Raw genomic sequence first — 23,112 nt, 5'->3', positions numbered from 1 at the left:
TTTGCCTAAGTGTCTTCTAATACAATCACTGCCACAGATGGGAATACTATGGAGAGCTACAGAATAATGCAGTATTGGCCTCAGTATCCAGGCCTGGTTAGAACAAGGAACAGACTTGAAATATAAAATACACACAATCCAGTAGCAATATATTCTTCCTGCTTCCCCAATGCTGTTACACAGTGATATATCCGGAAATCCGCACTCTGTTTTCACTCAGACAAAAAATCTCCATAGCATCAGCAGTTATGTTTGTAATGAGACCCAATTAGAAACAAACAAAAGCAGAGTAATTCAAAGATGAGGCTTATGGCAGTAGTTAGCCAGCTTTCATTTCCAACACACTCATCTGAGAATATAGCAGCATATGGTCAATTATCACATCAATATTTTAAGGCAAGAACTTTAAAAATATGGTGTGTAAAACCTATACACTGCAACATGTTATGAAATAACATTTATTCTGTTTTTATCTTATTCCTGCAATTCAGTAGTTTCTTAGCATTTGCTCTTGCACGCTGACAGCTACAAAAAAGCACTATATTTGCATCTTATTACAGACAACTTCCGCCGGTATCTGTCTGTTAAATAACTGCATCCTTTATGAACAAGTCTTGAAAACCCATATAAAGCAAAACAGAGTAAGAGGAATCTGCAACTTGTTTGGTTTGCCACACTCCAGCCATTTCAAAAGCAAAACGTAGATGTGAGCTGCGGCAATCTGCTACACGGTAGTGTTGCAATGATGCGAAAGCAAGCAGCTCGGATAAACGGTACTGAGACCAATGCATTCCTTACCATAACCACTGAGGGATGAGTGGGGTGTGCTGGGAGCAGGTCTGAATCCAGCTCCTCCATTCCATCTGAAAGCCCCTCCACTTCTGTCACCGTCAGCAGCATGGTGGCATGTTTTGCTTTCATTGTCAGCATCTTGCACTTCGAATTCAAAGCAGCAATTTGCTCCTGGTATCCTTTGATCTTCTGAGCCAGCTCCTGAGGAAACATTTTTTTTCCCTAATGCAGAGGCAGCCAATAACGGCCACAGGGCCAGCAGCATTTCGGCTTCCGTGGTGAAGGCAAGCTCTCTCCTCCAAGCCCAGCCAATAACATCCTAGCGCTGCCTCTCAGAAACCCCGCATAAGCCTCCGCACTAGCTGACGAGCAGGATGTTGATAGCGGAGGGAACAAGTCAGGCTGCGTCTGGCTGCACAGCTAAACCACAGAGCCGAGAGCTCTGAAGCGAAGCCGGAAAAGTGCTGCGAAAGGCACTGTGTGCATGATAGTCGCAGAGGGGAGGGAAAGGGGGAGGGAGGGAGACCTCACGCTTGCATCCAGCCTGACACGACGCCTCTAAGTGTCCAACTGCAGCAAAGGGGAACACCTCTCCCTCTTCCTGTCCTATTTTTCCCCGTTCTATTTCTATTTGTCTGAGGAAGATGAAGCTTCTCCACACAGTGCATGCCATGGAAATGAGGTCATGTGGTAACCACAACTGTACAGAATGCCCCATTCAGATCTCGCCAGAAAGAAAGAATTGTTCCAACAATAACTCACAGGGTCTAACAAGATCAAGTGTGATAGGAACAATCAGTCACATAATAAGATTAAATGCAGACTGGATCGCTTTTTCCCAGTGTTTGGATAAGCTATACTTTAATCTTCTTTTGGTTTTGTGTAAGTCTTCAGAGTTAAAAGCTGAGCTGCGCAGAGTACTAACTTTTCCTTAAAAAGAGCTGGGGAATCCGGATAAAGCAGAGTGTATTTTAAAATATTGGTTTTTATGGCTATGAAATGGTCTATCTGCATGGCCAAACACCATCATAAGTTTAAGTTTAGTCAGAGAAGAAAGATGGAAATGAATAGCCTTCAAAACTGACTTGTCTTCTCTCCTACCCTGTACTGCTGCCCAGTTCAGTGTCCAGTCTTAACGCTTTCAGTTAATACACTTAAAATAAAAAATGGTCGAAGATTCACATTTCTGCCAAACCTATTGTTCCTGGCTCCCTAGAGACTCAGTAACATGATAGAATTTTGATCTATAAAGCGAAAACAACATTTGTATAAGCTTGCCTTCTAAATCGGTGATTATTCATTTTAATACATATGTCTGTTTTATTTTTATAACTGCTTTTCTTTCTTCAACAAACACAAGTTTTCAAGGAAAAATAGCAACAGAAGTTGCAAGATCTAGCAGGTATAATCATAAATAATTACAATATCTTTTGAAAAGTAAATAAGATTACTGCTTCAGGCTGGTAAAATTAAAAGATTTTTTCTGGTTGTATAACATTTTCAGGAAACCATTTCCTCAAAATCACAGCACAGAACAGTCACAGCAAGAAATACAGAGTTAGAAATGGAAGCAGCACAAAGACTGAGGATCACACTTTACTGCCTGGGTTTCAGTGGTACCTGGTCACTGTCTGTCACTTTAGCAACAAAAGGAGCTCTCTTGGAGCTCCAAGGCTTACCTTGGAGACTAAGCAAAGTCTTGAGTGTAAAACATCAACTAGATCAATCAAAAACCAAACTGCAATCAAATCAAGCCATAACTTTAATGTCTAGCAGGTGGAATAGTTACATGCCCTGTTTGGCAAGTACCAGTCATTCACTAATGCTCAATGAATGACATCTCTGGGGCTCAGTAGGAAATTATTGTCATTCAATATACTTACTTATCTCCATCTATATTACTGAAATGCAATAACGTTTGTGGCATTAATGTCCAATGCACTGAGTATCTAACATACCTCTCTCAACTGCAAATAAAGAAAAGGGAAAGGAGGCAAAAATGTGATTGTGAAAAAAATAAAGCCACTTATAAAAGCAATATCCTATGAGGTACTGTATTGTCCATTAAAATAATTCACAAGTATGGAGATACTCTCCCACATTTTTATCGGAAAGAAACACAGTTCAGTAAACATAGTTCTAGAATGTAACTAGTTACGTACATGCATAGTAATACAAGCTTCCTACAAATCAGGGTGTACTTTCCTGCTGCTTTCTTCCTCTTATTTTAATTCTAAATATAGCAATACAAATGTCCCTTTAAGTTCTTGTTCCTGCAGGCTTCAACAAGGAATCTGGTAACTGATGTCTTCTTAAATTAATAACACAACTAACAAGCATCTTGACAGACTTGCCTTTTGAAGTAGTGTAATAATATAGGGTTTGGTATATCCCCTTTATGCTGTGCTTTTCCACAGGTATTTAGCAGACAAAATACGAGCCAAAAATATGCATATCTCAGTCTTTCGAAACTCCTTACCCCTAAATGTGGAAAGCTTGCAAGTATGAAACCTGTCCACTCTGGTTGATCTCAACATGTGCAATAGAGTAAAGCTGCTGTCTTCCTGCAGATGTTTAGAAGGACTCCTAGCTACTGAGCTTGTTCAAATGTAGATGAAACTTAAGCTGCCCCATTTTTAATTCCTCCCCCTGCAGCATCATTCCTTCCTCCAGCAATATTACCCTGTATTGCTGAAGCCACTCTCCTGCATTTGCTGTTCCAGAACATTTGAACAGAGAATAGTAGCATTATTAATTCAGTACTAAAAAAACAGTAGTGTTTCTTTTAGGCAACTTGCTCTGTGTTTATACTAACTTTTGTAACAACTGGATAGAAAATGAGCCACACATATAACATTAGGTTATATTACATAATAGCACAGATAGCTTTAATTCAAAGGTAAAGAAATGATGCCATCTGGTGCCAAAAGTGACACACAGAGATCAGTGGTGCATCGTCTATCCCAAGAAATACACAAGAAACAGGTGAAGGGGAAAGGGGCTCAAGAGCTCCCATGCCAGCACAGCAAGAGGGCTGCACAGGGACTGTCCCAACTCATTTGAGTGCTGATGATCAATGAGTTCGAAGGCAGGACCTGTAACTCCACAGGGCAAAACTCTTCCCAACAATGACTTTAAAAGAAGCCTTTGGAGTACAGGTTGCAGAGTTTTGCTCCAAATCTACTGTGGTTTTCCTGTGATTCAAGTCTCTTGGTGTTCTTTTACAGAATAGTACTAGGATGGAAATGAGTAAGTACTTCAGGGTATATATCTATAAAAAATGATCACTGAACTAGCAGTGATCACCTGACTATCTGCTCACATTGACTTCCAGGACACTCCTCAGTCGAGTACCTACGTTAACTGTCCCTTAATTATGCAATGCTTTTGTTTGTCGTAATGTTGCCTTGAGATTAGCTCACATTGAACTGAATAAACAAATGAAAACCCCATACTGTACCAATAGCATGAGTTTCATATCTGGTATTAAGCCTATCTGTTCAACTAGCCTGGAGCAAGTCTGAGAAGCTACTCAGCTAATCTATGACGATTGCTTATGAAAAGTTTTTTGGGTCGACGAACTGCCATTGAGCCCATGTGTTTGCATTTTGGCTCTCCTACCTCATGACGTGAAATCTGGACCTGGAGTTCCTGAATGTTGCTGGTTGCTATTGGCTTGTCTTGGATCTCATGATGGGCACTCTCTATCATTTGCTGCAAATGTTTCATTTCTTGCTCGTATTGCTCATACTGAACCACTGCTTCCTAGAGTGGAAAAAAAATCTTGAGTGTCTGCATGAAAATAAATATTTACTTTTTTTTACTGACATTTTCATCTGCTTTTTCACTTCAAGCGTCCATTTATGAAGTGGAAAGACTATATGAAAAAGTTAGATTTTACAGAAAATACAATTGGGAGACAATTATGAAGATTGGTGCAGACCATTATCCTACCAGCCTAGTATCAATTCTTTCTATCATAGATTCACCAGCAGTTTGTCTAACCTGTTTTTAAAACTTTTGAGTTTGACATTGTATCCTTCCTTGTACTTAAGTATCATTAAGTATCCTTCTGTTACCTAGCTTGAAGCTCTGTAGTTGTATAGCTCACTAAGTATTTTTCTATCACTAAATAGCAAGAAAGTAAAAGGCTATTCTCTTAATCTTTGGAAATACATTTTACATGTTCAATTATGAATTCAAACAATCAAACGAATCCTAGTTTTCTTATATTTAGCAAAACTTGAAAATGCAAATTTAAAAGATGCTGAATGACTCCAAAATCAGAAAGAACATATATATAAATTTTAAATAAAGAGAAAATAAAATAATTATTTTTATCCTAGAAAACTATTTAATTAACCCAATAGTTTTTATGCAATCACTCTGAGCAGTTGATGTTATAATGATATATTAGTTTCATTAACTGATTACATATATTATAAAATTAGCCTGCATACAATTGTATACTAGCTACTTGTCTAGTTAATCCTAACAGCATTACGAAAAACATAGCAAGATCGAGGAGAGAACTGAGATGAGAGTCTGATTAAATCAACAGTTAACATGATCATGAATGTTAAAACCCCCAAAAACATGGAGTCAGAAAGGACCGAAACTTAGTGGGGATCTTCCTAGTGGTACTACATGGAAAAGAGGAATGCAGAGAGATAGGAAAGTCTCTGTTTTCCTCACAATTTGTATGGCACTGCTCGAGTCCGAGTAATTTACGGGACGGGGTTGCACTCGCCTGCATGATGTTGCACTGCTGAATGGCAGTGTGCTGCAGGCGGCTGGCCTCCTCCTGCAGCCGCAGAGCACTGTGGCACATTGGCAGGCCGGTGACCACCTCTTCGGGAATCCTCAGGGCACTCTGGCAGACTTGTACGGCGTGAACTTTTGGCTTCAGCGACTCCATTTCAGACAACAGATGCTAGGAACAAAGTCAGTGCCACAGTAAGCCAGTTTTGCAGAACTCCCAGAGCGTTTCACGCAGCACAAGAAAAATACTGACGAGCTCAGGCACTAAACCAAACAAATTTGATTATCTATTTTCTAAATTGAATATAATCAGGACACACTTTGTCTGGAGTTGCTCATCCTGAAGTGAGCATTCTTTTAAATATCAAAAAGCCCATATAATAGGAATAAAAATAATTCATTAAAAAAGCCTAGTAGCACCTATTTCTAAGTGTCTAAGTACAAAAATATTCCTGTTAACATATTTGAAAAAAATTTCTTTACAAAATCCACAAATCAAAGCAGCATAGGAGTCATTTATGTATACACATATTTTAATGTTAAAATCTGAGTGAACTCCCTGCTGGGACACAGAACCACATTTTCAAACCAGCAAATAAATCCCATTGTGTTCACAGAGTTCCTTTGAAAATACAAACCACAGCTGAAAATGTTGCTTAAAATTTAAAAGGCAATCAAACAGAAAGAAACACAGCTACACAGAAATCCTTTCGTTTGAATAATCATGCGCTGTATGCCTTTGTTAATAGTCTCTGTTCCGTTCACAATGTCCATTCAAGCTGTCTGTTCATATGTATGAGAAGGGTCTAAGTGCAATGACTGGAGAATAGATTTGATCAGCATTCTTTTTATCTTCATTGGGTAGTTTAATGTATTCACAGATAGAAAAAGAAAAACAATTTAAAAAAAAAAAAGAAAAAGGCAAAGTTGATGAAAAGGGCCTTAGCACATTAGAATAATATTTTAAGTTCAATAGGTATAAATCAGCTAGACAATGTGTATGGCAAACAGGGATGAAGAGACTGGTTGTCTCCTTCCCCTATACCATGTGCAGAAAGATAGCTAAATGGGTCTGAAGTGCATACTGACGTGAATATTGTGGTTTGCTCTTTATTTCTGTGCCTTCCTGACATATGGTGGATAAACTAACCAGAGATTTGGTATAACGACCTGTTCCTCAGACATCACTGGTGTGGCCTTTCTTCTGGTAGGCCCCATACTGCTGGCAAAGGGTGCCTTTATTGGGCAATGGGCACCCAGAGGTACCCTGGGGGCTGCATGCCAGCCAAGAACTCTCCAAGACCCCCTCTCTGGTCTGGTGAAACAGGTGGGCAGGGGCTACAGCCCCTTTCTGTACAAAAGAAAGTCATACTGTGAGACCTGCTAGAGCCAGGATGAAGAATACACATCAACAGCAATGTAAAATCTGTATTCCTTTAGTCTCACGGTGGGTGATGTGTTTCACTTACACTCTTCAATGCCTTATTCTGAAATCTGGCTGCAAGTGCCTAGAATAAAGACTGCATATTTTAATCAGAAGGGAAAGCTCTGCAAATTTACTTTTCATCCATATGTTTTTCTGCAGATTTTAATCCTGAAGTGGACCTGTTGACATTTAGTTTTCACTGGCAGACTAAGACAGTTAGTTCTCCATATTAGCTTACAGCAAGAAACATTTAAGCAACTCAGAAAGCTATAACTTGGGTTATTTTTCTTGCAATGAGACTGAGACCAAAAATAACAAATTGACAAATCTCTATAGTAGGCCAAGTGCAATACAGAAAGTAGCACTATCTTAGAGAGGTAATTAGACTAAACATACAAAAATGTAACTAGGCTTAAGGAAAATTGAATTTTCTCTTAGCTTTCCAATTGACTATTGGGGGAGCTAGCAACACACTATCTCACTGCATGTCTATCTGTAAAATGGTGATAACAATCTAGACTTCCTTTTGAAGCACTTTAAGAACCTGTTGATGAAAAGCACTGGATAAGAACTGAGCTTTATTATTATTATTATTAATATGGATTAAACTTGGATTGGATGCACATTTCTCAGAATTGCATCAACCTAAGAACAGACTCATAAAGGATTATATTTCAACCATTCCCTTTGAGGGAATGATTTTTCCCATTCCATCTCTTATTCCCTTGGCAGTAATTTGGGGCTAGACTCTGAAAAAATGACCCACCTAAGAAACACCACAATCGTTCTCAACAAACATTCATTATTCTTTGTGTAAGCTGACACTACTCAAGTGCTTATTTTGAGGTCTTGGCCTTTTACCTGTCTGTGAGAAAGTTGCTCTTTCAAGCTCAAATGCCCAAGCTCTGGAGAGGTCAGTGTGGATTGGGCTTGCTCCAGAGCAGCCTGCAGGGCTCTCAGCTCAACTTCAAATTTCTTCATGTCCTGTAACAAAACACATTTGATTCAGGGTTAAATAAGAAAAAAAGAAGAAAAAAAACCCTATAAATATATCTGTCTGGATTTTGTAGCTACATCCCTTATATACAGTGCTAAAACTAATTCACAGTTTTAACAATGAATTTTAAATCTTTAAAATATCGGATAAAAATACAAGTCATATGACAGTCTAGAAAAAGAGGTCTCAAAGTGTGCTGGTTTTGACTGGGATAGAGTTAATTTTCTTCATAGTAGCTGGTATGGGGCTATGTTTTGGACTTGTGCTGAAAACAGTGTTGATGACTCAGGGGTGTTTTTGTTACTGCTGAGCGGTGCTTACCCAGAGCCAAGGCCTTTGCTGCTTCTCGACCCACCCCGCCAGTGAGCAGGCTGGGGGGGCACAAGGAATTGGGAGGGGACACAGCTGGGACAGCTGACCCCAACTGACCCAAGGGATATTCCATACTATAAGATGTCATGCTCAACGTATAAAGCTGGGGGAAGAAGAAGGAAGGGGAGGATTGGAGTTATGATGTTTGTCTTCCCAAGTAACTGTTACACATGATGGAGCCCTGCTGTCCTGGAGATGGTTGAACACCTGCCTGCCCATGGGAAGTGGTGAGTGAACTCCTTTGCTTGCATGCGTGGCTTTTGCTTTACTTATTAAACTGTTTATATCTTAACCCATGAGTTTTCTCACTTTTACCTTTCTGATTCTCTCCCCCATCCCAATGTGAGGGAGATGAGTGAGCGGCTGCGTGGGGCTTGGTTGCCAGCTGGGCTTAGACCACGACACAAAGCCAGAGTTATTATTTTAATTCCTCAATCTCAAATACAGCATGTACTTTATAAAGCTAATTTCATAAAGTTTGAGGCCTAGATGTCCTCTAGTCATCTTCCTTTAATAAGACAGGACATAATTGTCTTATCTTTGCAGGCCATTCTTAAAGGCCACTAGCAGTGGAGTCCCACTTACCTCTACAGACAACATATTCCACTATTTCAGTACTCTTTTTTTATAGACAGTTTTTTCTGATGGTCTGACATAAAGTTATCTTTTGGTGTAATTTCAATCTTCTACTTACTACCCCATTAACAACAGACATGAAGAACAAATTATTTTTATTCTCTCTGAATACATCATATGTTAGGATAATCCTTTTTCATGCATCTTGTCTACAAATTTACACACATATCACAATCAGCACTATCCTCTGTTCCTTCTCCAGTTGGTCCACATCTTTTTCAAGTGCAAAACTGGTCACAGCTGAAACCTCGCTAGTGACCAACAGGTAGAACAAAAGGACTTACTTCACATACCTTACAATTATATACTTTATTTTCTGCATGGTGTTTGGACTTTTAAAACAATGTGGCACTGTTCAGTCATTTTTCCATGATCCACATTATTAAACTTAAGACCTTTAAACAGGGTGTGTGAAGCCAGTAGTTCCTCATTCAGAGGAGCGCATGCCTGGTTCCTCCTGTCTAAAAGTAACAATTTGCCCCTGTCTCTATTGGCTAGCAGCCTAATTTTTTTCAGGTAGTCCCTGTATATTTGGTGTTGTCTAAGCATCCCGAAAGCCATGATCTCTAAACCATCATCCAACTCATTAATGAAAATTTTGAATAGTACCAGATCCAAGGGAAAAGCCTGCAAAACCCTACTTGATGTAGCCCTCCTTTTGGGCTGTGAACCATCGACAACTACACACCAGGTAAGTTTTCTAGCCAGCTTTACACATACCTATTGTATTTTCAACCAGATAAGCTTATTAACTGTGTTGATAACAATATCATGTGAAATATTATTAAAGTCAAGATATATCACACATTGTACATTTATATAATACTCTATTACTTTCACATTAAATTGGTCACTTTTGATATGATTTTTTTCCTTTGTAAATTTTTGTTGGCTTCTATTCATCTCCATGTTTTCTTATAACAATTTACAAATAGTTTATTCAATTGTTCCAATATTTCTCTAAGAACTGAAGCTAGTAAGTTTCACTTCTTCTACGTTTACTTGTACGTAAATCTCTGGTTTGTTCTATGAAAAATAAATTAAAAAATAATAAAAGCCTTCAGCTCATAAACTGCGGTTTACTGATTTGTGCTTTTGTAATGGAAAGAAGTCTTTTTCAAAACCTGTTACACTGTTATGGCTACTGCAGCTGCAGCATTTTTCCTATGTCCTATAAATGTTGTAAAGTAAGAGTCAAATGTGGAGAAGGATCCTTAGCTGCGATTGTCCTAACAATTAGTGATAGCCTATTCTCTTAGTTGCCTTTAAGTATTTTCCTATTTAGTAGTATGTAATTGTAGCAGGTGACAGCAGAAGAACCCGTATAAATATACTAATTATAAAATTCAAATATTAATTTTTCCTGAATTATTGTATTAATTAAAAAAAAAAAGGTAAAATTTCTTGCCCTGAAGGTGAGCGCAGGTAGAAAAGGCTTTTCCCTGTGTCTTGCACCAGTTTACCATGCCCTCAGGCACTGCATAGGCAAAACACACATTTACATGAACACTAAACCCATATGGAAGAGCTGCACTGAAATGTCAGGGACATGAAAAAGCATGTTCATTCTTTTCATGGCACTCCCTTGTAGAGGTAGGTCTTACATTATGGAATTCTGATCTAGTCCAGTACTGATCTGAATTAATAGATAGCAGGCTTTAGATATCTTTTAAGACAAAAATAAAGGAAATGGCACTGTATAAGCACCAACACAGACACTTTTCAAGTATCTAAACACAGGTGCTTAGTGCCAACTGAGACACACCATTATCCCCAATACATCCATCCAGAATGGGCAGATATGACAGGACCTGCAGGAATCTTGTCCCCATCTGGCATAGCACCTGAAGGCAGTATCTTAAACAGCGCAAGATATCTAACTTTAGACAACACAATCGTGCCCGTTATAGACCACAGATAATCTGCACTGCTACATGTCTCAGAAATATGATGCACACATGACCCTAAGCTGTCAGCTAGCATTAGAAAAACTGCTTTCATATACCTTGGCAGCATCTTGGAGATTTGGTAGCCGCACTTTGATAACTTGCTGTAATTCCTCTGTCCGCCGCCCCAGTTCCAGCACTTGCTGTGACATTCCTTCAGTACAGTATACACTTGCCAGATACTCAATCCTCTCACTCATGGCCTCAAGATCACCATGAATCTCTCCGGACTCATCAAGCATAGTCTAGATGGAGATATGAACAAATGGAATGCCAGAGTTGATCTTCAGATTAAACATATCTTTAAGTATATTCCTGTTCTGCAAACTCCTCAATTAGTACACATCTGTAAGCATATGATTAAGTTCTACTGATTTCCTGTAAGACTTCGGCAATATGCTTAATTCTCAGTGTATGCTGAAGTGCTTCAGCGTATGGAGACTGGGAAATGGAAGAGTAAATCATGAAGCTTCAGCAGCTGTACTTACCAACACATTCATTTTAGTGTTTTGCTATACACACTTGCCTGTAAAAATATACCATAGACAATCTATGGATAGGATTTGTTCTGGAAGCTTGATGTACCTAATAGGAAGCAGCAGAAAGCACTTGGGTGCCTTAGCCTCATTAATGCTGCCTAAAAAATGGCTACCAAAATGTTCTGTGGGATGGCATTGGTTAAGCCCGTATCCCCATTGATTTTTGAACCAGGGAAAAAGCCACAGCAAAAACAAACCAGAAATGCTATCTCCCAGCTATCCTCAAGATAAATTGCCTGGAGGTTCCTTCCTATTCAGAATAAGAAAGTGTGACATACTGTGTTGTCCCAATGGAAGTGAATGCAGCTGACAATTAACTGATGTATATATAAAAAACCATAACTAATGCAGTCTTATTTTGGCATTAGTGAGACATAGTCATTTTATGATGCTTTGATTTGTTTCATGTGGTCATGTAACACTGGGCAAGCTTCAACGTTATCAAACTGCTCCACTGATACCACACTTACACATTGCACACACATCAAAAATTGCACTGTCACAGGGACAGCAGATCACTCTGATGTGAGATGTTCAGGAAGAAACTGGAAGAAACTCATCCATTGGGTATCAGTCTGAGAACATTTGGTGTTAAACTCATCAGATGAGGACAAAGGCTATTCCAATTTAGTGTAAAGGAGAAAGAAAAAAAAACAACAAACTGAAAATAATGTTTGGTTAACTAAAATTCTAGAGTAATATTAGCTGCAATGAGGTACTCTGTGTGATAGAATCACAGCATATAGACTGTGTCTCAGGACTCAGTCAAAAGCTACTATGAAGCCAATGTACTTGAGTAAACTTGGAGATCAACTTTGAATCACGTAGCTTTATTCAGCAATATATCTTAATTTCAGTCTTCAAAACATTTGTCCAAAACTAATTAATCATCTTTTCAGACTTGGGGGAACAGTAAAAGAAACCTAGCATTTTAAGAATTTTTTTCCTCAAGGAAAGGAGGCAAAAAAGGTGTAGGAAATAAAACTTCACTGCTTAGAAAATAACTTCTTTTATACACTGCCCTTTAATTTTCATAGCTCATATAATCACCTGGTAGGCTTTAAACTGATCACGAAGCTGAGAGGAAGAATTCCATGTTATACTACCGTGTACTAGGATATTTGCTTTCTCGATCCATTTCAATATGAACTCCAGCATTTCATTGTATTCTTCCAAGTGTGAAGCAGCCTGGATATAAAAGAAAAATCAACTTAAGCCTAAAATGTAATTCTGTACAGTTCTTAGAGAATGATAAAATTCATTTTATTTCATTTACTGTTTTTAACTTGGGGAAAAGTTTTAACAACTTTTTCTTACTGTTGAATATAATTTAATTACTTCTGTATTTATGGAGTTAAAATAGGTCTTCTTTGAGTAACAAGTATATCTATTTCAGGGGAAAAAAAGCACTATAGGAATGTAGGTTACACAGGGAGAGTGTGTTGATGCTCAAATATATCCCTACAGGGTACACTTCCTGCACTTTTCAGCCTCACACATAAGTTCCAAAATACCTTCTTGCTCAGTTTGTGGCTCACTGCAAGCCTCCTTTACATGATTCCTTATTTTTCTTTGGGGATGACATGAAAAGGGACAAAATGACCTTTTTTTAAAACCTGCTTTGTCCACTCACTCTGCCATATTTGCAAAAAGAGCAATATTGCACTTATTTCAAAATACATGACAAAATCTCCACTTTCTGATTCATCCAATTTCGATTTAGCAAAGTACTCTTTAGTTCAAATTTTCTTCTCACTTAGCAGGAATAATTTCACTGATTTTCATGCATTTGTCCTGTATGAAGGATGGATCAAATCCTAGGTGACTGAACTGTATTTGCATACAGTTTGCCTTACTTATCATTTTTTATGATAGGAAGTGGATTTCTTGGTGCTGAACAAAAATATCCTAAAGGTTAAATCCCTTCTCCAAGTACCTTTGACTGAACTCTTACTTTGATAGTAATTTTCTGCCTCTTTTTGAAAACAATTTTTCAGAGGAAACTGAAGAGTACCATGAAATAGTTATCTTTTTCAAGCCTTGCAGAAGCTTCTTTATGCATGCAGAAAAGAGAACTCATAATTTATCAGGGTATTGATGGCAGAACCATAGAAAATCCATTTCTTTGCTTTTGGCTAGACTTTTTTGGGATAATGATTAGCAAAAAAAATACATAAGAGTTTCAGGGACCTTGAACTGCAGGGTAAGCATCTTTATGAATGCTGAAACATTGCATAAACATTATGCATTATCAGGGCCAGCGCATCTAGGCTTTTCTATTGAATCTACAAATTATATTCACCATCTATAGATTGTGACAAGAGCAAAATATTTTTTTTTTTTTTTGTAATGCTGCAAATATAGGTAACAGTGATAAGAGGCCCTGAAAAGTACAATGAAATACTATTTCCTGGCATGCTACTGTTTATGAGAAGGTGTCTAATCCTTTCAGGGCACCAGAGGAACCAACCAGCGCATGATTCATGAATGAGGATGTTAAAGCAGCATCACAGAATTATTTCACGCTCCTGATCTGACCCGTCTGTGCCTCTCTTTGAGGTGTGAGGCAAGCCCTGACTAATAATAGCCAGATGTGCCAAGGAAGGCTCCTTCTCGCATAACTACAGGAAAATAAATGGGAAGTTTGCATGCTCCTTCTGCTTCTGAAAGGAAACAGCAGAAAGGATTTGAGATCATACCTGACTGAGCTTCGCTGCTCTGTACTCAGCCTGCCGTATGGTCTGTTGGTGCAATGCAGTGAGCTTCCCTATCCTGTTAGCCAGCTGCTTCGCCAGCAGTGCATTCTGCTCTGCAAAGTCCTGGACTGATGCATCTAATTCCAACAGCTTTATATTGCAGCTGTCCAACTCTTCACCGAGGATCTAGACAGAAAAGGAAGAAAATCAGTGATCCAGGAAATGTTAGCTTTCTAGTTGATTATTTCTAGTCCAACTTGCAACTTTATACACTGTCCAAAGTCTCCATGGTTTGTTCCATTTTTATTCTGGCTGGAGACCAACAATACTTCTCTAAGCAGGAAAGCAGAACAGCGGGATGTTTGGTCATCTCTTAAATGTGTGCCACTACTTTTTCTTCTTTGACTTCCTGGCTGAAACAGATAACTGTTTTCCCTACCATAGCAAAAGACTGAGTCACTTCAGAGTGACATTAACTGTTCTTGGCCATCTTTCTGTTTGTTTTTGAAATGAATAGTCAGCACACATTGCCATGACAAGGATTTTTATTTATTGGAAAGGGGTTTTGTTTTGTTGCTGTCTTAAAACATACCTTTACAAACCCAGAAATATGTAATTACTCATTAATACATTATGAAAACTTTTATTTTCATTTGAAACTTGCATTTTCATAGCTTGATCTTGACACAGGAGCAGTCTGGATCATGCTAGACTGTTTCAACAGAAATAGATTTTAAAATCAGATTTTCTTACCATAGTTACAAAGTTTCTGAAAAGTTTAAAAAGGAAACCGAAAAGGTTTTCCATGTTTCTTATAGACTGATAACACACTTATGCACTACAGTTTCTTGGGGAGGGGGTATTGGTTTTTTTCTGTATTTGTTTTTTATACCTAAGCTGTTAACAATTCCTTGGTTTTGTAATATAAATAAAATAAGTCTCATCAAACACTCTAGCCCCTTTCCAATTATTTTTAGAAATTTAAATTGCAATCATCAAACAAAATTTGATTCAGAACACTGCTGTAGCTACAGGTGTTTCAAGAAATTACTTCAAGCTCTTCAGGTTAGGGCCGTTCTGGCAGACACACCATAGAGTGTACGTTATGATCAATTGTTATGATAAACAAATATTATTCCATGAACTTAGTGACATAACTGTCTACGTGTAGACATAAAGACAGATATTGAACTACTCATCTAAAGACAAAGACACACATATTTCAGGCAGGCATAAATAAATGTCTCCACTATAGAAATGATGCAGAATTTATATGCTGTTTAAAAGTGAGGGAAGGATCCATTTGTCTTGGGTCACATGGATTTAAAACAGATTTGTATTTTATTTTTCACAATCAGTTTCAATGCTAATATAAAAATATTTACTGCTGTAATCAAAGCCAAGCCAATCTCAGGAGTATCAGCTGAGCACTGACATAAATGCAGTTGAGGGAACATTACTAAATCTCCAGTGACAGAGAGTTTTTTTCTATGCAACATGGGAAAGCACATTTCACTGGCATTCTGTTTAATTACTGGAATCAAGGAGATACACCAAATTTAACAGGATATATTTCAGTGACACCTGTTGCAAAGCAAATGCTATTTTGAAGCATACTGAGAGCAACTCACGAAAATAAACAGGTAATTTTTTACATACCAGACATGCCAAATCTCCTATGCTTTGCTTACTTTCAGACAGTAACTTGGTCAAGTTTATCTTTGACTAGTTAAAAAACTAAACCAGAGCCCCTAAACTTCCACCTTCAACTAACCCTTCCCCCATCTTTCCACCCCGCAAAAGCCCCTACTCCCATCTGATGATCTTAACTTAGACATTACACTCAGTACAGTTGAGCTTTTCTGAGTGTGCAACATACCTAAGGTTAAGAAAAGCCATAAAAAAACCCCAAGAGTCCTCTGCATTACCTTTAACCGCATCAGTAGCACTTTACCTCATTATTGCACCAAATGATACGAGATGGACTATTGGCTAAGTAAATTTTATTTATCGCAAGTAAGGTGTACTGTAAAGAATGGTCTTTTCAATACAGACTGGGTCAAGGAGCAGTTTGGGAGCCTCTTAGGCTTTCCCAAATTGCAGTCATACTCATTATTTAGAAGGAATAGCCTAACTTTGTCCATCTGACTTGCTTTTACTCTCAGCTACTTCCTCCAAGTCCTGTTACTCACTCAAGTCCCTGTACTGGCTAGTTTGCAAAGAATATCTCATCAGTCAACCCTTATTCCTGTCCATTCTTCTGTTAAACTACATTAAAAAAGTGTCACGCAAGTCTTCACAAATACAACTTTGGTATGAAGTAAGCGTCCCAATTCAGTAGAATTTATGGCGTAATCAAATCAGGGAAGCCTTGTCTTACCTTCTGTTCAAGTTTAGCTTGTGCTATATCATTTGTTTTCTTTTTCAGTTTGGAAAGAATGGCATTTAGTTCATTTGCTATCCCCTGGATTTTCTGACCAAACTCTTGATTCAATGTTTTGATCTGCTGAGTTTCCCTTTCTTTGGTTTGAATCTGTCAACAATAAGAATAAAATTCAGTAACCAGAAATCTCTCCTTCTGAAAGGAAATTAACTTTCATTTAACTTACTTTGATTTAAATGAAGAAGGTAATAAAACTACTCTATGTTGTCATAGTTCGACCACACTTGGATACTGTATTTCACTAACTTCTAAAGTCTAAAGAAGGGCTATAGATCTGTAATGCATTTATCTGCTATGCTTTACCTGATCCTGTACAGTTACAAGGGCCAGCCCAACTTCTGCTAGGTGAAGAGAGAGTTCAGAAGGCAAAATGGTATAAAGCCCCAAGTACTTATTCTGTTGCTGTTCAGCCATTTTTTCAACAGCCTGGCGATGAGTAGTTACTTCACCAAGGAGAGACTAAGGACAGAGAAAGTATTGTTAAGAACAATGGGAAAAAACATGCCTCTATAAACTTAGCAAATGCAGCTGTTACATGCAGCTTACAACAAAGCTAATTGCTTTCAAATTTTTAAATAGTTCATTAAAAAGAATTTTATCTTCAGATTCCCTGGATTCTCGTTTATGACTGTCTGTCCAGTTCTCTGTTCGTGTGTGACCACACGTATATAGAATATGTCAAGTTTTCAACATCTCCAGTGAAATGAGATGGTTTTATTTTGTTGCTTCCCTCCCCGCCCCAAACTGCCAAGATCGAAATGTCACATTCTGTCCATTCACATTCTACAGTTCCCCTATATTTTAGATGAGAGGAGAAAAATTACTAAACAATATGCTAACATGTAAAATTGCATAAACAGAAATACGTGAATATATCTTAAACATCTTTAAATTTAGGTATGACAGCCCATCAACTACTTCCTGCTTTATGAATTTGTCTAGCGGCTTACTCAAAAACTAATTAATATTGTCTAATCTGAATACGTGGTGGTTTTGAGCTGATTAACACTCACCAGCAGATTACAATGAAGATAAATATTGTAATTTTGAAATTGACAGATTTGATATACCTGCAACTCCTGAAGTTGAGTATCCACTTCTGTATCAGGGCTTAATAAATATTCTTTTGTTTCCTGGATCCAGGACTTCACAATATTAATCTCTGTTTCAACCTCCTCACGCTCCTTCAACTCCTGTTTCACCATCTTCACACCTTTTTTCACTTTCTGTTGCATACTTCAGAAACAAAGAAACAATAACTATTTGTGAAGAATTAAGCAAAGTCTAAAAGCATTGCTTGTCAAAAATGAATAATAAAGATAGCAATTGATAACCCCTGGGGCAATGTTGCAACAGACTACTAAAGCAGCACACTTAAATTTCTCATGTTCATCCTTCAGTTCATTCCTTCTCATTAGCAGTTTTACATATTTTGACATCAAACACATAATTCTTTTGAAGAAATGCAAATGTTTACGGTACAGACACCTACATTTTAGCTCATCACCACAGACTGCCCTTATTGTCAGTGGAGGAAGCAGGTAATTCTAGGGCATGATTCAGGATGATTCATCATTCTAAAAGAAACTTCTAAATTAGGTCAGAAAAACTGCATCTTAGACTTGCCTATTTGTCTCCACTAATTAGAGATCAAGAATTAACCATTTCAAATGAGGATATCTACAGTCTAAAATAATGTGAGACAAATTCTACCCCTAGTGATATGATTTGCATTGGCAGAATACCTAGGATAAGGCATGGATCAAACACCTGAACACCATTTTTGATCCAGGGACCTATTTCCACACTTTCACTAAGACAGAATTTCCACACTTTCCTTAAGAACTTGGATCTCCTGTAAAAAATAGAATCGTTTTCAGACGACAGCTCTGTGAAAGATCTACAGGACTTCTTGTAGCTCTTATGTATGTGACATGGATAGTACTTTGATATTCCCATATTTGATTTATGTTTGTATAAACTTTCATAGCTGAATCATGTCTTATTTACATGAGCAGGTGATCATCACAGACTCTACTTCTTAGAAACCAATTCTAAGTGAAGAATGGAATTGCAGAAGTGCTAATGTCTACACGTTTTCTACAGGGTTGCTATTCTACTGGAATCAGTTACACATGCACCCAATGAAGTTTGCACAGTCTAGGTGCAGGCTTTATAGATTATTAATTCTCTCTCTCTCTCCCTCTTCTCACTGCGGAGATCCAGTTAATGGCATTTTAGTGCAGTTATGAGGTGGATATGAGTCCTGAAACTTAGCCATAAAACTTCCTGGTTTACACATGACAGGGAAACATTTTAGATTTAGATAAACATTCATATAACCACGGATTGAAATGTTAAGATATGTTTCAGTTGCATATGGACTAAATTCCCCTGTAAATTTCATAGGATACCTACTTTTGGTACCTAAGTGCTTCCAACACAGGAAACAAAGTGATAAACTAATCCAAACTTAGGAAACAAAAAGATAAAATGTCACTCTTAATGGTGAGATGCAATGGAAGTGTTCAAAATCAGTTATAATTTCAATGTAGTTTATAGAACTCTTTACGTAACTTACTATTATTATGCAAGGCAAGAAGTACATATTCTAAAATGCATACTCCTGCTGATGGAAATAAAAAATGGTAAAAATGTATTTCAAAATAATTAAAGATAATTTAAAATTAAAGTGACACTTACTTTAAATATAACAACTAATATTTATTTTAAGCATAGTAATTGTTAATGATTACAAAAAAGATACATGCACTCTTATTAATGACTTGTAAGGTACCATTTTTCTAGTGAATCTTTTAAAATATTGCCTTACTTGTGGCATCGATCTTGCATTGCTTTGATTTCTTGCATGACTGGTAGTTCCTCCTGAGACGGAGGTTTTACTTCCACATCCTGAAGCATGCTGACAGTGTGCTGTTTGAGCAGACCCAGTGATGACAGCTGGTGCTCCACCTCCAGGAGGAAACTGCTGTGGTAATCCAGGAGTTCCAGGAGCTCTGTCTTGGATGCCTTTTCCACTGAACTTTCTGGTAAGCGACCTTGTAGCTGATCTATTGCTATGGTGGCTTTCTGAATCTATGGAAAGAGATGCAGTCTTGGCAATAATGAAATTAAACAGAAGCTATTACAACTGATACCAAAAGGTGCTAAACCCAGTGCTGTACATTCAAATGCTGTAAAACAGTTGTGGCACAGGGCTTGTGCAGCAGTATCTATAGCAGATATAAATCTATGCTCCAATGTGCTAGATCTAGCTAGCTAGCTAGCACTAGCTCTTCACAGAGGACTAGGACTTGCTAAGGGATTTTTTTGTCAAGTAATAACTGGCTCCTCATGTTTTTTAACATTTATTATTTTTATTGCCATAAGACCTAGAGCTCTATACCAAGGCAGACCTTTATTTGACACAAGTCATACATTTAACAAAAAAGATTATCCCCATTCCCAGAGAACCTGCAATCTGAGCATAAAATAATGGACAACAACAGAAAAAAAAGAGTCAGGTAGGATATAAGGGAAAAAAGAGACACATGATTGGTGAGCATTGACAGGCAATAATATCACTGTATAAACTTAGAAATAGCAACTTCATACTTCTCAGGGAAAAAAAAAGGGGGGGGGGGGGAGAAAAAAGGGGAAAAAAAGAAGAAAAAAAGGAGAAAAAAAGAAAAAGAAAGGGGGAAAAAAAAAAGAGGTTGACAATCTAGAATAGACCATCTGGGGAAGTGAAACATAGAGGAGAAGATTCTGAAGAAACACCAAAAACCAAAATAACTCTGTATTTACTATACTTGTATGCATATAGAAGAACAGTGCAAACCTTGGAGGCAGTGTTTCTAAACCTACATCTTCCATAGCTGTGTTTTAATATAACCTGAGAAAAATCACTGTTATTCCTGCTATCAGCTTTCTCTATCATAAGATGATTAATAAGGCAGTATAACGAGTGAAAACCTATGCACAGTTAACAAAGGAGGATTTACCAAGACCAGAAGTTACCTTATCATTAAAGCCCTTCCATTCTTGCACTGCCTCTTCCAAAATTTTCTCTTGTTCTTGGGCTACATTCCGGAGCCGTGTCCAGCGCTGCCAAACTGTTGTCATGGATCTACTTATAGTTGCCTTACTGGCATCATTGCTAACTTTTTCCAGCTGTGAAGCCTTTTCTTCTAGGGCTGTGATCTTCTCATGGAAAGAATTCACTACAGACACAAGAGTCTGAAAAAGCAAAAATAAGCACTGTTTTCCTCTTTTACAACACAACTCATAACTATTCAACACACTTGCAGGCAGATGAGCCACTTTCAACCACTGCAAACAAAGAGCAGGTTGCTGAGTGAGGTTGTTAGGTCTCACTTTATTTTTCATATGCAATATATTAGCTAAAGCTACTTGAAGGACGTGGTCCAAAATGCAACTCTATGGAGGCAGCAGAAATCTGGTGTAATCAGTTTTTCTTTCCCCTGCTAGCCCCTCAAAATGGATGGAAATGAGTATTCAGGACCCTTCTCATAGCAAAGACTGACTTCTATTAGAGTCTAAAAAATGAAAGAAGCGATTCAGGTGTTTAAGCATACATTTATGTCATGTTTATCTTTGCTGCCATTTTAGATGTCCAAGCATATTAGGATATTCCCATGAAGCTGGCAGACATGACATTACTCTTAGGGGAGATTCTTGCCTCCACAGAGACACAGCTGGAGACCAGGCAGGATGTCTGAACTGCTTATATTAAGGCAACTGATTAGCACCCTAAATACTAGAGGAGAAAGTAATTCTTTTAAGTTACATTTCTTTCTTTTAGATTAAACAAGAGTTAATATTAAATTCCAACCCTTCCTGTCCTAGCAAAACTATTCCATGTGATCTGAAGTAGATGGATGTTTCTATTGATCTGAATTTCTTGTAGGGTACACAGTTTGGGGGCTTATGCACCCAAGGCTTTTAGGAACCTCCTGGTTCCTTCCAGTTCTCTACAGTCATAGGCACATAGACAGACATTAAGCTGAAAAGTGATTAAAAACATCTCAGTCACCCCACAAATAAAACGCATGTTCTGCACAACACAAAATACCTCTTGGTGTCCTATGACACAGTTAAGTGCTACAGGAAAAGATCTAAAAACTGAAATTCAGGTTGCCACAGGTAGGGACCTACATAACATACATTTATTTTCACTGAAGGAAAAGGATTACATATAATTTTCAGTACCTTACCTTATGTGTTAGCAATTTCTCTTCTGCTTCATGAGAAGAAGCAGCTTTAGCTACTGAGAATTCAGATAATTTCTTCTCAGCCTCATTCATCACTTCAATAACCTTCTGTCTTGCTGTCTGGTACTCCTGCCACTCAGAAGCACACCTTAAACAAATACAGTTCCAGAAAGAACAATTTAATGCAATACAAAACCATTTGAAAATGAGGAATATTGTTGCACCTGGTTTTCAATGTAACTGCTTAGTTTTGCTGTTACATAGTATTTTCCAAGAAAAAGAAAGATTATTGGGAAAGAGCATACACAGAAGCATATACTCCTGATTTTGAGCTGTGCCTTGAAGACACAGCTAGGCATTTAATATCCTTTGTTTGACTTTTCCTCAGTGACTTTGCCTAGGTTGTGTTTTAAGACCAACCAAACTTTTGGAAACCAGAAAATTCAGGAATAATAAGTAACATAGTTATGCTGGTTAAAAAGGTATTTCCTTTTAGTTCAAAATGTCTGCTTCAATTTAATTTGTTTCTGCGTAAGTCTTATGCCAGGTGAAATAAGGGACAATTATTCCCTACTCTTCTTCTCGGTGCTGTTCCAAGCTTTGTATAATTTTATCATAGCTTCCTCAGGATCACACATCTAGTCAGTCAGTGGCAGAGGAGAAAACAGAATCCAAGAGCTCTGAATCCCAATATTCACCTCTCTCATCAGTAGCACAAACATTTTACAAAACTCTGATTAATGCTGTGATCTCTTTCTTTCATCACCAACAAGGTGATCTTAAAATGAAAGGAAAAAAAAAAAGATTAATATACCTTTGCAACTGCTCTTGCTGGGTTTTGGCTTCTTGCTTTGTCCCTTTGGCCTTTTCCTCCAATGTAGCTACATTCTGCATCAGCTGCTCTCTTGCTGTGGCTTGGATAAAGGGCTCTATCTCAGACACAAGGCCCTGTAACTCCTTCATATGATTAGTGCACTGACTTTCTGTGCTGAAAAATTCAATGTGGTTCCTTAGGTTCTCCTCAGAGTTCTCAACATCAAGACCATTTCTTGCTAAAAGGAGAAATTCCTGAGCATCTTCAAGCCAGTCATTTGCTATCTGCACCACTTGGTAGTATCTTTGGCAGAGACTATATAATTTATTCAAGGTAGCCTGAAATAAAAGGGAAAATTATACAGAGGGTCACAGACATAAAATTCACAGCAGCAACAAAAATATCCTCTGCTGAGAATGTGGATTTTGCCCATGCTTACTTTCTTTTCCCTTTATT

General features: G+C 37.9%; 1 protein-coding gene across 1 annotated transcript in view; it reads right to left on the bottom strand.

The window, feature by feature from the left end:
- The window catches only part of SYNE1 (spectrin repeat containing nuclear envelope protein 1), a 319,748-nt gene that overhangs the window by 101,896 nt on the left and 194,740 nt on the right, over positions 1–23,112 (bottom strand). The window contains exons 77-90 of the mRNA XM_075035971.1: positions 22,657–22,994; positions 21,846–21,990; positions 20,629–20,847; positions 19,442–19,704; positions 17,679–17,844; positions 16,912–17,067; positions 16,546–16,698; positions 14,169–14,351; positions 12,520–12,657; positions 10,990–11,175; positions 7,841–7,963; positions 5,539–5,725; positions 4,414–4,553; positions 799–993 (exon numbers count right to left, since the gene is read on the bottom strand). Of these exons, the coding sequence (XP_074892072.1) occupies positions 799–993; positions 4,414–4,553; positions 5,539–5,725; positions 7,841–7,963; positions 10,990–11,175; positions 12,520–12,657; positions 14,169–14,351; positions 16,546–16,698; positions 16,912–17,067; positions 17,679–17,844; positions 19,442–19,704; positions 20,629–20,847; positions 21,846–21,990; positions 22,657–22,994 (2,592 nt within the window). The remainder of the gene's footprint in view (positions 1–798; positions 994–4,413; positions 4,554–5,538; positions 5,726–7,840; positions 7,964–10,989; positions 11,176–12,519; positions 12,658–14,168; positions 14,352–16,545; positions 16,699–16,911; positions 17,068–17,678; positions 17,845–19,441; positions 19,705–20,628; positions 20,848–21,845; positions 21,991–22,656; positions 22,995–23,112) is intronic.

Source organism: Buteo buteo, chromosome 9 (assembly GCF_964188355.1).
Source record: "Buteo buteo chromosome 9, bButBut1.hap1.1, whole genome shotgun sequence".
In the NCBI taxonomy this organism is placed as follows: domain Eukaryota; kingdom Metazoa; phylum Chordata; class Aves; order Accipitriformes; family Accipitridae; genus Buteo; species Buteo buteo.
The sequence above is the reverse complement of the archived record's forward strand: the minus strand, read 5'-3'. Positions and strand labels throughout refer to the sequence as shown.